The sequence below is a fragment of the Mustela erminea genome, chromosome X (genome assembly GCF_009829155.1).
Source record: "Mustela erminea isolate mMusErm1 chromosome X, mMusErm1.Pri, whole genome shotgun sequence".
NCBI lineage: Eukaryota > Metazoa > Chordata > Mammalia > Carnivora > Mustelidae > Mustela > Mustela erminea.
Genome location: NC_045635.1, coordinates 46,113,650 through 46,127,176, shown reverse-complemented (window position 1 = coordinate 46,127,176; position 13,527 = coordinate 46,113,650). Strand labels below are relative to the sequence as shown.

The window sequence follows — 13,527 nt, the reverse complement described above, 5'->3', positions numbered from 1 at the left end:
AGGAGGAGAGAGAGAGAAAGTCCCTATTTTCAAAGAACTCCCAGCCTTTCCATTCTGGTTGAGGGAACCAATCTCAGGAAAAAGTTTAAGAGCCAACAGGATACCGTGTGAATAAGGGTAGAATAGCCAGGCTATCCTAGGAAGTAAAAGGAAGGAGCCCTATAGCAGACTGGTAAGAATTACTGGAAAAAAAGTTTTGAAGAGGGGGCTCTGATGGTAGGGAAACAATTGAGAAATGTTTGAGATTCTTTGTCACTTTAAAAGGTACGGTCATGAGAGTCCTTGACATCCCAGGTCATTTGGATTTAGCTTTGGTGGGTGGCTTTTCATTTGTACTACTTTACCATAGTGAAGCTCTGGACAGTTCAGTGATTATCTGGTTCTGTCATGTGAGTTTTTTTTTTTAATTAAATTAATTTATTTTCAGCATAACAGTTTTTATTATTTTTTTCACCACACCCAGTGCTCCAGGCAATCCGTGCCCTCTATAATACCCACCACCTAGTACCCCAACCTCCCACCCCCCACCACTTCAAACCCCTCAGATTGTTTTTCAGAGAGTTTTTTTAGAGGCTTACAGTGTTCCATCTGATTCCTCAAAGCTTCTACAACTACTAAGGTCAGCAAATCTCCAGCAAAGATGGGTGATGGGGGCAGCAGCAGTGCAGACTTTAAGATGGTATCTTCTGGCCTCACTGAAAACCAGCTACAGCTCTCTGTGGAGGTGAGTCCAAGCTCTTCTGAATTCCTAAGATTGAGGGAAAAAAGGTGGATGGGAATAGATAAAGTTTTCATACTCAAGTTGAGGCTTACCCTTTTTCTTTCCCCCAGGTGTTGACATCCCACTCTTGTTCTGAAGAAGGTCTAGAGGATGCAGCAAATGTGTTACTGCAGCTCTCTCGGGGGGACCCTGCAACCCGGGACACTGTTCTCAAGCTGCTACTGAATGGAGCTCGCCATCTGGGTTATACTCTTTGTAAACAGATAGGTAATAACCAGAGTAAAGCATCTTGTCTTTCTAAAGCTTTCCAATGAGGGGTCACCTCTTTATGGAAGCCTTCCCTGGATCTCCAGGTTGAATCAAACTCCTCTGTGCTTCTGTAGCACAGCCCCTGTCCTCTCCTCTGTTGCAGCACTGATTATACTGGGTTGTCATCTGTTTCCCTCTACTTGTTGTTCAGGGAGAACAGGGCTGGGCTTCTCTCTACATTCCCAGTGCCTGGCACATGCCTTGTAATCAGTGCTTAGTAAAGGAAAATGAGTACATATAGGACCAGCAGTGCTCTTTTGCTTCTCCATTCTGGGCACTTACAAGAGCCCTGTGATGAGCCTGCTAAGGCAGCTTCCCACCTCAGAGATACACTTGCACTTCACTTAGGCTCAAGAATTGAGAGTCCAAGTGGTAGATATCCCCTGCCTTTGTGCAGTTGTGAGGGTACAGAAGTTCTAAAAACACTTGTAAATTGTCTAGTTTCAGTCTCCCTGTTGTTAATCAAGAAGAAAACTAAAACCCAGGGTGATAAACTGATTGAATTGAGGAGTAGAGCCAGATTTTCTTTAAGCATAGAGAGTCTCTTTGCTCTCTCCCACCCCCAACCCAATCATGGATCGCCCTAGATCTCAGCTGCCTGCTTAGTTATCTCCTTCTCACAAATGTGCCTAGAGCAGAGGTGATATGGGTATTGGTTAGACTGTATAACCCAGAGTATTTGTTACATGCGAACTATAAGGTTCTTCCAGAAGGAATTTGGCCAGTCTCTGATTTCCTTGAGTCCTACCATTCAATACCCATGGGCCAGGCAGTGTCCCACCTACTCTACTGCTATTATCTCCTAATATTCAAAACTGCCTTGTGAGGTTAGTCAGTGTTAGTCTCGTTATCAAGATAGATTCGTGAACTTGGAGAGGAGTTTAAGCAATTTGCTTGAGATCACCTCAGAAACTGATACTTTCCCCCTCTGCACTGAGCTGCATTTTGTGTAGATTGAACAGATTCCTGAGGCAGGGTATATTGCTAGTCTCTGAATGGCTGATCCATGAACATACGTAGTAAGGTGAACAGCAGAATTCCTGTTCACTCCAGATTCTCTGCAGCTGAGCAAAGAAGACAGCCGGGGCAGGTTTCTTGGAAAAGTTTGGCTTTCAGCTGCTTCACTAGGGGAGTCTCTGAACACTTGCTGGCTCCTCTGCCTGACCAGGTACCCTTTTGGCTGAGTTACGGGAATACAACCTAGAACAGCAGCGACGAGCCCAGTGTGAAACCCTCTCTCCTGATGGCCTGCCTGAGGAGCAGCCACAGACCACCAAGCTAAAAGGCAAAATGCAGAGCAGGTGGGTGGTTGCCACCCATTTGGCTGTGGGGCTGGAATCTGGGGTATTCTAAAAGGTGGCTCTTGTTGGTTTCCTGGTGGTGGTGTTGTTGTGGTGTTGTTGTTGGCGGTGTTGTTTCCCCTCTTTGGGCAGATTTTCTTATCTGTCCTATACATGCTTTACCTTATTTTTTCCCACTTCGGGGATTTCCTTCTGAGATTCTTTAACCCTCTGGTTGACACCAAAAATCCCTGCTCGCTCTGGATGTTTGTGCTTTGATGCTGTCAGTATACGCAAGCCACCTCTACACCATCCAGGTTTGACATGGCTGAGAATGTGGTAATTGTGGCATCTCAGAAGCGACCTCTGGGTGGCCGGGAGCTCCAGCTGCCTTCTATGTCCATGTTGACATCCAAGACGTCTACCCAGAAGTTCTTCTTGAGGGTACTGCAGGTCATCATCCAGCTCCGGGACGACACACGCCGAGCTAACAAGAAAGCCAAGCAGACAGGCAGGCTAGGTATGAAACTGGAGTGTCCAGTTGAGGGGCAGGGTTGGTGGTGGCAAACTCAGAGTCCCTGGAGGGCAGGACTTAATGTCATGTTTCCATCCTGCTTAACCTTTTCAAAAAAGGAAGTGATGATCCTTTCCTTGGCTGTTGATGGCTGCGTTCTATATGTCACTCAAGCTCTCTGCATAGGAAATTCATTAGGGCAAGTGAGAATTAAGGGAGAGTGGAAATCCGGCAAAGAAACTGGGGGCAGCTCTTTTGTTGAGCAAGATTTAAGGCACTGAGTGTGTCTCCTTTCTGCTTCTTTGATCACTCCTGACTAAAACATTGCAGCCATGTTGCCTCAGCTGTGGCCTGCCAAATCCTATCTCTTTTTCTCCTGTCCCACAGAACCCTCTACACCTGCCACTATCCATCTGCCTAGCACCATGTCCCCTGCCCTTACTTGTAATGGTAGTTCTTAGTGCCTGGTGAAGAGCACTCTGAAGCTGCCTGAGCTAAAGCTCAAAGACTTCAGCAAGATGCCCTGTGGCAGCCCAGGAGATGGGAGAGAGAATATTGGGCATTCCCTCATTTCTACTTTTTATATCTTGCCTTTTTTTTTTTTTTCTTTCTTTCTCCCAGGTTCTTCCGGTTTAGGCTCAGCTAGCAGCATCCAGGCAGCTGTTCGGCAGCTGGAGGCTGAGGCTGATGCCATTATACAAATGGTACGTGAGGGTCAAAGGGCGCGGAGACAGCAACAAGCAGCAACGGTTAGCATGATGCCTGTGGCCCCTCATTCATTTGTCTCTCTCCCCTTCCCCACCACATTATCAGTGGGGTTTCACTGCCCTTACCTTGTATGCTTTTGCATTAAGTTTGCTGTATGAATGCTTCCGGACAACAGGGTTACTTTCTTATTGATGTTTTCTCTACTGTTTGTTCATTGTTTTGGATTGATGTGACTTAAAGCTTGGCCATCATACCCCACTCCCAGCTATCCAGTCAACAGTGGCGCTTTTGCAAACTGCATAATGCTTAGTGTCTGGGTTCTGAGGGGGTGTGGGATAAAGGTTTTTCAGTCTCATGGAATAATGCAAGTACATCAGGAATCCTGCCCTTGTAATGCCCCCAGGCTTGGTATACATCCCATGCAGCCTCTTCTAGGCTATGGTTGGTCTATCTACCCTGGCCTCTGCTTCTGTTCTCCACACACTCTTGGTACCATGGCACCTAGGCACTTAGGCACTTTTAGGAAGAAACCTTCAGGTTCCTAGATAGCAAACTCAATTGTTGGGATCCCAGCACAGAGTGGCTGCGGGAAAAGCCTAGCATCATGTCTATATGCTGTGGCACTCTCATTGTTTTCCTGTCCTTGCAACATGCAAGTCACCTTCCCAAGATCCAAGAAATAAAGGTATCCTGAGGCCTGGTTTTTCTTTGCATATTACTTCTATTTAACACAGTGTGATTTCATTGAGCATGCTGAGAACATCGTAGAATTTGAGGGCTGTGACTCCCAACACAGTAGAAAGGGAAAGCAACTATTATTCTGGAGTATTTTCTGCGCCATCTTTCCCATACCCAAAAGGACAGGTGTTGGCTTTGTGAATACTCCCACCCATCAAAGGTTGTCCCTTATTTCTCCTTTTCTGAGCAAACAGAAACAGAGAGCCAAACCTACAGTGTGCTCACCTGAGGGGTGTGTGTGTGGGTGTGGGTGTGCGCGCATGCGCGCGCACACACGCGCATGCAATCTGTTCTCAGAAGAAGTCTTCAGGGCTGGTGTCTAACTAGACATAACTAACTGGACATAGGTCTGGAGTACAGTGGAGGCAATGCAGGCATCCAGGGAGCTTTTTGGAAAAGTTCACTAGCTCAGGGTGGAGGACGGCAAAGGAGGTGGGAAGGCCCTTCTTTTGTTCTAGAAAGCTACAGAGTTTTTTGACCAGATAAAGGAAGCTTTATCTTCTAAGCTTTCCAAACTTATGATGTATGAGAATGGGTAGAGCCAGCCTCTAGCCTCTCCCTGAGGAAAGCAGAGTTGCACCCTTTTATGTGACTTTGTCTCCCTTTTATCCAGTCGGAGTCAAGCCAGTCGGAGGCCTCTGTCCGGAGGGAGGAGTCACCCATGGATGTGGACCAGCCATCTCCCAGTGCTCAGGATACTCAGTCCATTGGTCAGTACTACTTCCTGTTTCCAGTACAGCAGAAGAGAAAGCCAGTCTGCTGCATCCCCTGTTCTCTATATACATGAGCTCAGTGTTTTCCAGTTTGTTCCAGTGAACGCTGGCTTTTGTAAATGTTAATAGGCATTTACCAACCAAGATCACTAACTGTCACCACCTCACCCTTTCTGGAGATTTCTAGCATACACTACAATTCCTGTAGTAAAGAAACTATGATGTGATAATGTTAGACATGGAGACAGCATATGTTTGAGTGGTGGCTCTGCCATTTGCTAGCTCTGGGACATGAAGCAAACCTCTCTTAGCTTCAGTTTCCTTGTTTAAAACAGGGATGTTCATAGTTAATATTGAACAAGTGAACACACACCCATATATATAGCACTTAAAACAGAACCTGGCACATTGCGGGTGCATTAGTAGCAGCATTTCTCAAAAGTTAATTGTACGTAGAATACTTTCCGATGCCCTCCTAAACACATTTCTGTGGAATAGGGTTGTCACAGGACATCCGTTTTTGAAATGCATTACATCATTTAATAATCCATAGATTCTTTGAAAGCTAATGAGGCAGTGAGTAAACCAGCTCTGTCTATAGTAGTCACTGGCCACATGTGCCTATGGAGCACTTAAAATGTGGCTTCTGCAGCTGTGGAACCAAAATTTTTATTGTATTAATTGTAATTGATTTAAATTTAAATGTCATCTAGTGTAGGACTGGAGCTTGCTTTCAGATACTGCTCAGTATTACTTAGTAGCCAGTGGGCCAGTCTGCTTGATCTGGCATTGGAAATCTGGATTAATGGCCTGCACATTTGATCTGGGAAAAAGCTAAATGAAGGAAAAACCTCAAAGCTTTCTCTCTCTCCTTTCTGTGGCCTGTAGGCTCAGATGGAACCCCACAAGGGGAGAAGGAAAAGGAGGAGAGGCCACCTGAGTTACCCCTGCTCAGTGAGCAGCTGAGCTTGGATGAACTGTGGGACATGCTGGGAGAATGTTTAAAGGAACTAGAGGAATCCCATGACCAGCATGCGGTGCTAGGTGAGTTGTGGCCTTTGGGCCAAGGTCCCACCCTGCTGATCTGCTCTCGGGCCCTTTCTGCCCACTCAGTTTTCTTCCTTCCAGATCACCTCTCTCTCTCTCTCTCTCTCAATGTCTCTGTAATAAGAATTCAAAGGAGGGGTGTTTTTTCTCTCACTTCAGTATCCAAAAAAAAGATTGGCTCTTTCTTTTAGTAGCTGTATCTTTTCACTTTTTAGATCAGGGGAATCTTTATAACTGGTTGCCTTTTTTAAGTTTCAGGGAAGCTTGGACTTTCTCTGTGGCTTCATTTTTCTTTGCTACATTGTATTTCTCCTATAAGTTTTCATTATTTTTTCTAACATATTGTGCCTCTGTAATTTGATTATGAAGAAAAAGAGGTTTATTATATGTTGAAGTTTCTAAAGTAAAATAACATTTCCCTGTCATTCCTACCCCCAGTGCTACAGCCTGCCGTCGAGGCCTTCTTTCTGGTCCATGCCACAGAGCGGGAGAGCAAGCCTCCCATTAGAGACACCCGTGAGAGCCAGCTGGCACACATCAAGGACGAGCCACCTCCACTCTCCCCTGCCCCCCTGACCCCAGCTACTCCTTCCTCCCTTGACCCATTCTTCTCCAGGGAGCCCTCGTCTATGCACATCTCCTCAAGCCTGCCCCCTGACACACAGAAGTTCCTTCGCTTTGCAGGTACAGGGAACTCTTGGGCCCATAAAAGAAGGCTTCATTTTTTACAGGGTCACTTCATACACTTTATTCATAGCTGTTTTCATAGGGAAGAGGCGGTGAGAGTGCATGTTATGAATAAGTGTGTGGTGGGGAGAGGAGAGAGAAAGGGAAAGAATGAAGCTAGTGATATAGGGCCTGGGTTTGAAAGCCCTTTTATGCCACACGGTCTTTTTTCCCTGAAACACAGTTGCTGTCTGGTTGGCAGTAATATAGTCTTCTGGGAGCCAAGATGTGCTGATTCTTGGTGTCCTTCCTCCCCTCAGAGACTCATCGCACTGTGTTAAACCAGATCCTACGGCAGTCCACCACCCACCTTGCTGATGGGCCTTTTGCTGTCCTGGTAGACTACATTCGTGTCCTCGACTTTGATGTCAAGCGCAAGTATGTGTCCTGGAGGCTGTGGGTTGGAAACTTTTCAAGTAGTATCTCTCTTCCCAGAAAGAGGCCAAAATTCCTCCTGAAGGAGTGTTTCCAGGGAAAAGAAGTTTCCCTTGGTGGCAGCCCTTGGAATGGTGCTAGGCAGGAGGGAGGAGGTTCATCTGTGCCACTGACTGTCATCATACCTAAATACTCCCTCTCCTTCTCCATTTCTGTCTCCATTCTTCATCAGAGAAATGCAGTCCTTTCTTTAATCACATGACTTCTAAAGTTCCATTCCATTCTTTGGGGTCATACAAGAGGTGTGGGTAGCCACAATACACTTACAGCAGGGCTTGGGGGCAGTGGGGGCTCCACAGCACTCCCGTCATCCTTACCCTTGTCTTTTCTATGCACCTACACGTACTGCCTGCTGTGCCACAATCTCTGTGGGACTTTATGCAGTAGAGATAGGAAAATTTGGTGTTGGTAATGAATGACCCACTTCTCCCAACTACTGAGTACTTTTCACCTTCCCCTGGGGAGCAGATGTTTAGTAGAAGATGGGAGAAGCATCATTATAGGTCTTCATTCTAATCAAGCGAACAGAAACTTGGTCTGCCACACCCAGTCCTATATTCCTTCCTTCCCTACCTCCCAAGATATTTTCGCCAAGAGCTGGAACGTTTGGATGAGGGACTCCGGAAAGAAGACATGGCCGTGCATGTCCGCCGTGATCATGTGTTTGAAGACTCCTATCGTGAACTGCACCGGAAATCCCCTGAAGAAATGAAGAATCGATTGTAAGAGCCCAGAACGAGAAAAGACAGGATGGGAGGGTGGAGGATCTTCCTACGTGGTAGTGAAGGCTTACTCCAGTGCCAGATGTGCAGGGGAACTCCAGAGGAATTCCAGATAGGAACCCGGTATAGAAAATCTCACTGAGTTGTCTCCTCTCTCCTCAGCCTGGTCTCAAGAGACTGATCTTCTGTTAGCTAGCTGGCCCTTGAGCTGAGCTACCCACCAATTCCCAGGGAGAAGAGTCTTTGGAATTTACAAAGATAGACCCGATGACTTCGCAGAGAGTTTTCTGTTATACTAGGAATGGGAAGCCTGCTAAGCAAATGCTATTCAGGCTTGGGAGAGACCACACTTGCATGAATGGCCCCTCACGAAATTGGTAATCACTCACTGGTAACTCTGAGCTGCCTAGAGGAGATCAGCAGTTTATAATAATAATATGTGTCATGGAAGCCAGTGAGATGATAAACCTGTTGGTGTAGTTTGGTGCTCCTGAGCTCAGGAACCCGATTCCTCCTCTACCTCATGGCATGGGCTCACCATCCATGTTACCACATAGGAAGTCAGGCTTCTGAGACAGACTGGGCCCAGCTCCTCCACCACCAAATCCTTACAGACATCAGACTGAGCTCAGGCCTCTCTGACACCACTTGTCAACTCCTCTCCCTGCTTCCCCTAAGTGAGGCCCTCATTTAAGCCTCTGTATTTTTCCTGTTGCTGTTTTCTGGAATATTGATAAGCTTTTAGTGATAATTCAGGATATCTTTTCTATGATGCTTTCTTGTCCCAGATCCCCACCGTTCCTCTGGGCTTTCCTGGTACTCTGCATTCACCTCTGTTCTCTGATCCTGCACTCCCCAGCCACTGCTTCACTCACTCACTCACTCACTCGGGTCATGCTACATAAATGAATGGATTTGTGCTGGGCTTTCTGCACATCTGTTTCTGGTCTCTTATGCAGGTATATAGTGTTTGAAGGAGAAGAAGGGCAGGATGCTGGAGGGCTCCTGCGGGAGTGGTATATGATCATCTCTCGGGAGATGTTTAACCCTATGTATGCCTTGTTCCGTACCTCACCCGGTGATCGGGTCACCTACACCATCAACCCATCTTCCCACTGCAACCCCAACCACCTCAGCTACTTCAAGTTTGTTGGACGCATTGTGGCCAAAGCTGTATATGACAACCGCCTCCTGGAGTGCTATTTTACTCGGTCCTTCTACAAACACATCTTGGGCAAGTCTGTCAGGTGAGGAATGTGGCACAGGATCCACATTCTCACTTGACAGGTCCTTTTCTTGTGTCCCACCCCCGTACTTCTCTCCTCCACCCTAACCTATGACTCTAATTGTGTTTTTCTAGATACACAGATATGGAAAGTGAAGATTACCACTTCTACCAGGGCCTGGTTTATCTGCTGGAAAATGATGTCTCCACACTAGGTTATGACCTCACCTTCAGCACTGAGGTAGGTCGAGAAATCTTGACTGCAGCACATCTTATCTAGTCCAGGAAACCCATTGGGGGACCACCCTTGAACTGGCACTGGATAAAGTCTCATGCCCCATTCCCCATCTAGCAGTGAGCAGTGGATATTTGCATGAGACATCACAAACAGAAAAACCAGGATTTTGTAAAAACAATCCAGGGTGTTTCCTAGTTTCCTTTTTATTTTTTTTTAAACTGTTCAGTATAGTATTCTTCATTCCCAAAATTAGTTCATTATAACAGATTTAAGTGAAAAACAGTAATTTTTAAGGTTACTCTTCCTCCAAATTGTTTTCCGTAAAGATTGTGCTATGTCATGTTACACATGTTAACCATGGCTTTTCCCTATTGCAAAGTTATGCGCTCATGATAAAGGACACTTTTTTATGACCTTGCTTCGTCTTTCTGTCCAGGACATGTCAAAGAGTTCAAGTAATCCTAGGTATCTATATAAATCCCATCCTAGACCAAGCCTGACATGAATGATTGGTATTTTGGGTATTCTAGGTCCAAGAGTTTGGAGTCTGTGAAGTTCGTGACCTCAAACCCAATGGGGCCAACATCTTGGTAACAGAAGAGAATAAAAAGGAATATGTACACCTGGTGTGCCAGATGAGGATGACAGGTAGGGGAAATGTCCCTTAGACTCTTTATCGTTCATACGGAAGAGGTCAGGCCTCAGTCATTTCACAGATACTGTTTTTTCTCTTTCCCTGTGCCAACCACAAGTGCCTGGCACAAAAGAGTCTACAAACATCTGACCAAAAAATACTTCCCTTCATCCACCTCCATTCAAGGGCCAGAAGCAGTGTTAGGTGAAACAGGCAAACCATTCAGTATCCTCGTTGCAGTAGAGCTAGACTGAGGATCTCTGACCTCTTAACAGTTGTGTGAGTTTAGACGCCTCATGGCTTGTTGGTTCTCTCCCCAGGAGCCATCCGTAAACAGCTGGCAGCTTTCTTAGAAGGCTTCTATGAAATCATTCCAAAGCGCCTCATTTCTATCTTCACTGAGCAGGAGTTAGAGCTCCTCATATCAGGACTGCCCACAATTGACATTGATGATTTGAAATCCAACACTGAATACCACAAGTACCAGTCCAACTCTATTCAGGTGAGCTGCTGCTGGCATCCTTCCCCATGTCCCTAAGCAGTGCTAGTTGGTATGACACCACATAATTCAGCACTGTTAGGGGGCAAAGGGATATTGGTGACCGCGTACTTATACCTAACTCTTCATCCTTCCAATACGTGTTTTCAGGGGATGTTCTTGCCCATCTTATGGAATGAAAGAACTGGACTTGCCTAAGATTCAAGATTCTAACCCCCTCTCACTGACTTCTTGTGTCCTTTCCCATAGATCCAGTGGTTCTGGAGAGCCTTGCGTTCTTTTGACCAAGCTGACCGTGCCAAGTTCCTTCAGTTTGTCACGGGTACTTCCAAGGTGCCCTTGCAAGGCTTTGCTGCCCTTGAAGGCATGAATGGCATTCAGAAGTTTCAGATCCATCGAGATGACAGGTCCACAGATCGCCTGCCTTCAGCTCACACATGGTAAGAGGAAGGGGTTGTTCTTCTTTTTAGCATTCAGACTGAGCTTTCCTGTTTGTTGCTTCTAGACGCCTAACCAAGGGCAGGAACCCCAATCTGGCCTCAGCTGTACTAGATCTGGAGTAGTGCATAATTTGGTAGTTTTGTGGAAAAGGTGACGTTTGAGATGAGAAGCTGGCCCAAATTCACAGTGAGGCTGGGGAGACATTGCGGGTGAGCACTGCCACATGAGAGCACAGTGTACTCCAGGGCTGAGCTGGAACAAGGAGTTAAGAGGGAACAGAATGGGGACGCCTGGGTGGCTCAGTTGGTTAAGCAGCTGCCTTCGGCTCAGGTCATGATCCCAGCGTCCTGGGATCGAGTCCCACATCAGGCTCCTTGCCCCGCAGGGAGCCTGTTTCTCCCTCTGACTCTGCTTTCCACTGTGTCTGCCTGTTCTCGCTCTCGCTCGCTCTCTCTCTGACAAATAAATAAATAAAATCTTTAAAAAAAAAAAAAAAAAAGAGGGAACAGAATGCTTAAAGATGTTGATCACCAGAGGTTGGATCACCAGTGACTCCAAATGCCTCTTTGGAGCTTGCACATTAACCCATAAGTGAGACTATGGTGTTTAAGGACTGACAGGGTCAGATTTATGCTTTGGGAAACTGATGGGCAGTATTGGGGCCAGATTAGAAGAGGGAGGACGAGGCCTAGGACAAGATTTCAAGTCTGCAAGAGAGGAAAAGTTTCCATCAGGGAGGAGAGGTCAGTGGGCACCATGGGAACATAGGGATCATGGCTATCTTTTGTCACAAACTGATATTTTTTTCTTTCTCTAGTTTTAATCAGCTGGACCTGCCTGCCTATGAGAGCTTTGAGAAGCTCCGCCACATGCTACTATTGGCCATCCAGGAGTGCTCTGAAGGCTTTGGGCTGGCCTAATAAGGCCCCGCCCACCACTGTGGGGTTTTTCTACCATGTTGGACCTGGGAATTGGGGGGAAAGAAAAACAAAAAAGAACCAGAAAGAAAATGTCGAAAACCAATAAATGAAATCCACCAACTCACCATGTGTGTGTCCCAGCTTCCCCATCTTCCCCAGCACATACCCATTCCCCCTCTCCTGCTCATTCTCTCTCCCTCTCTCCCTCTCCCTCACCTCCTCCTCCCTGTTCCATGCCGTCCATGATCCCCAGCCCATGTGTTAAAAAGGCAATAGCCTTTGCAGGGACCTATTTGTCCCAACTGTTTGAACAGTGTGCTCCTCAGATTCTGTGTTCAGAAGGATTTGCTGCATTGAGACTTGAAACCTTTGGATAGGGGAAAAATTATATATATATATATTTTTTTGTTCTGTTTGCATTTCTTAATTTGTGCTTGGAATGTGTTGATGTGCACAGCTAATGATTCAATGCGAGACAAGATTGGCGTCTGTGTTGTGGAGGTTTCAAATAAAGAGCACTCTTCATAACTCACTTTTCACAACGGAGTTTTTTTCAAACTTAAAAGAAATAACTCTTGAACACATGCTAGACATCTAGAGAAAAGATGCAAATGGACTCTCCAGAAAACCATCTTTGCCACCACCACTGGTGCATCTTCCTTCTTCAAAGTCGGTTTCCCCATTGTCAGGAGAGATCAGCAACCACCAGGAATTGAGGGGAGCCTGTTTTTTAGAATGGGATCTGCACTTGAGGGCAGTGATGGTGTTAAAATTTGCAGCCAAGGACAAAGCATCACCTTGCTTGAGGGGAACAAACCAGCAAGTTGTAAGAAACATTCTGAGAACTCAACCCAACCGACAGTTCTATGTGATGAGCCTTTATAACGGCCTCAAGTGTAGAGCTCAGTTTAGAATTTTTATTTCATTTAATGTTTTAGGTTTTCTAACAAATTTCAGTAAGCAAGTAATTGGACCAGCTCTCCAGAACAATCTTCCCATCCATTTTGGTTTTGTTTCGTCATCTGCCAATCTGTTCACAGATCACCCAGTAGTCTCTTGGTTTTTACTCCATCCAGCAGTTAAAGCTGATCCAAGGACTTTGATGGTTCCAGCTTTCAAAGAAAATAATAAAGGTTTAGTTAGAAAAATAACCCCAAGTGATGCTTGCTTTGTGTGTGTTTTCTCATTTTCTGAGGCTCTATTTTGTAAAGATTTTCTCCTTAACCTAGCCCCTTATCCCCTTGGTCCTGATGCAAATGGCTGCTAGACATTTTCTCCCTTTTTTAAAATATTCACACTTGCCTGTGCCTCATTCTGCGAAAAACTGAGAAGACAGATGAACTGACTCTGTCCCTGCTATTGAATTTCTGGTCAAGGGAGAAGGAGACTGAGTAGTTCTGTGACAGATGGAGGGAAGGGGTCCCTAGGTTCCCAGAGCAGAAGTCCTTGACCTAGCCTGGAAGGTCAGGGAAGGCTTTCCATTGTCAGGCATTCATGAGTTGAATCCTGGCTGGGAGTTAAGATTAAGGAGAGGAGGGTAATCTAGATCAAGGTAGCAGGAGTCCAGCTGATGACACAGCTTGAGCAAAGGTTGATGGCCTGAGATGAGGCTGGGAGTTCAGCAGAGCTTTGAAATGAATAAGCAGAAATACAGTGC

General features: G+C 46.0%; 1 protein-coding gene across 17 annotated transcripts in view; it reads left to right on the top strand.

The window, feature by feature from the left end:
- HUWE1 (HECT, UBA and WWE domain containing E3 ubiquitin protein ligase 1) overlaps nucleotides 1-12,402 on the top strand; it is a 173,068-nt gene extending 160,666 nt beyond the window's left edge. For 15 of the 17 annotated variants that reach the window (XM_032331297.1, XM_032331299.1, XM_032331294.1 and 12 more), the window contains 16 exons: nucleotides 603-724; nucleotides 832-988; nucleotides 2,199-2,331; nucleotides 2,628-2,830; nucleotides 3,446-3,573; nucleotides 4,884-4,980; nucleotides 5,872-6,027; nucleotides 6,469-6,714; nucleotides 7,017-7,134; nucleotides 7,773-7,913; nucleotides 8,873-9,160; nucleotides 9,274-9,379; nucleotides 9,907-10,024; nucleotides 10,331-10,512; nucleotides 10,759-10,949; nucleotides 11,768-12,402. In XM_032331297.1, coding sequence (XP_032187188.1) covers nucleotides 603-724; nucleotides 832-988; nucleotides 2,199-2,331; nucleotides 2,628-2,830; nucleotides 3,446-3,573; nucleotides 4,884-4,980; nucleotides 5,872-6,027; nucleotides 6,469-6,714; nucleotides 7,017-7,134; nucleotides 7,773-7,913; nucleotides 8,873-9,160; nucleotides 9,274-9,379; nucleotides 9,907-10,024; nucleotides 10,331-10,512; nucleotides 10,759-10,949; nucleotides 11,768-11,870 — 2,489 coding nt within the window. In that variant the 3' untranslated portion in view covers nucleotides 11,871-12,402. The remainder of the gene's footprint in view (nucleotides 1-602; nucleotides 725-831; nucleotides 989-2,198; nucleotides 2,332-2,627; nucleotides 2,831-3,445; nucleotides 3,574-4,883; nucleotides 4,981-5,871; nucleotides 6,028-6,468; nucleotides 6,715-7,016; nucleotides 7,135-7,772; nucleotides 7,914-8,872; nucleotides 9,161-9,273; nucleotides 9,380-9,906; nucleotides 10,025-10,330; nucleotides 10,513-10,758; nucleotides 10,950-11,767) is intronic. The other 2 variants (XM_032331292.1, XM_032331301.1) reach the window with 2 other exon arrangements.
- Nucleotides 12,403-13,527: the final 1,125 nt, after the last annotated feature.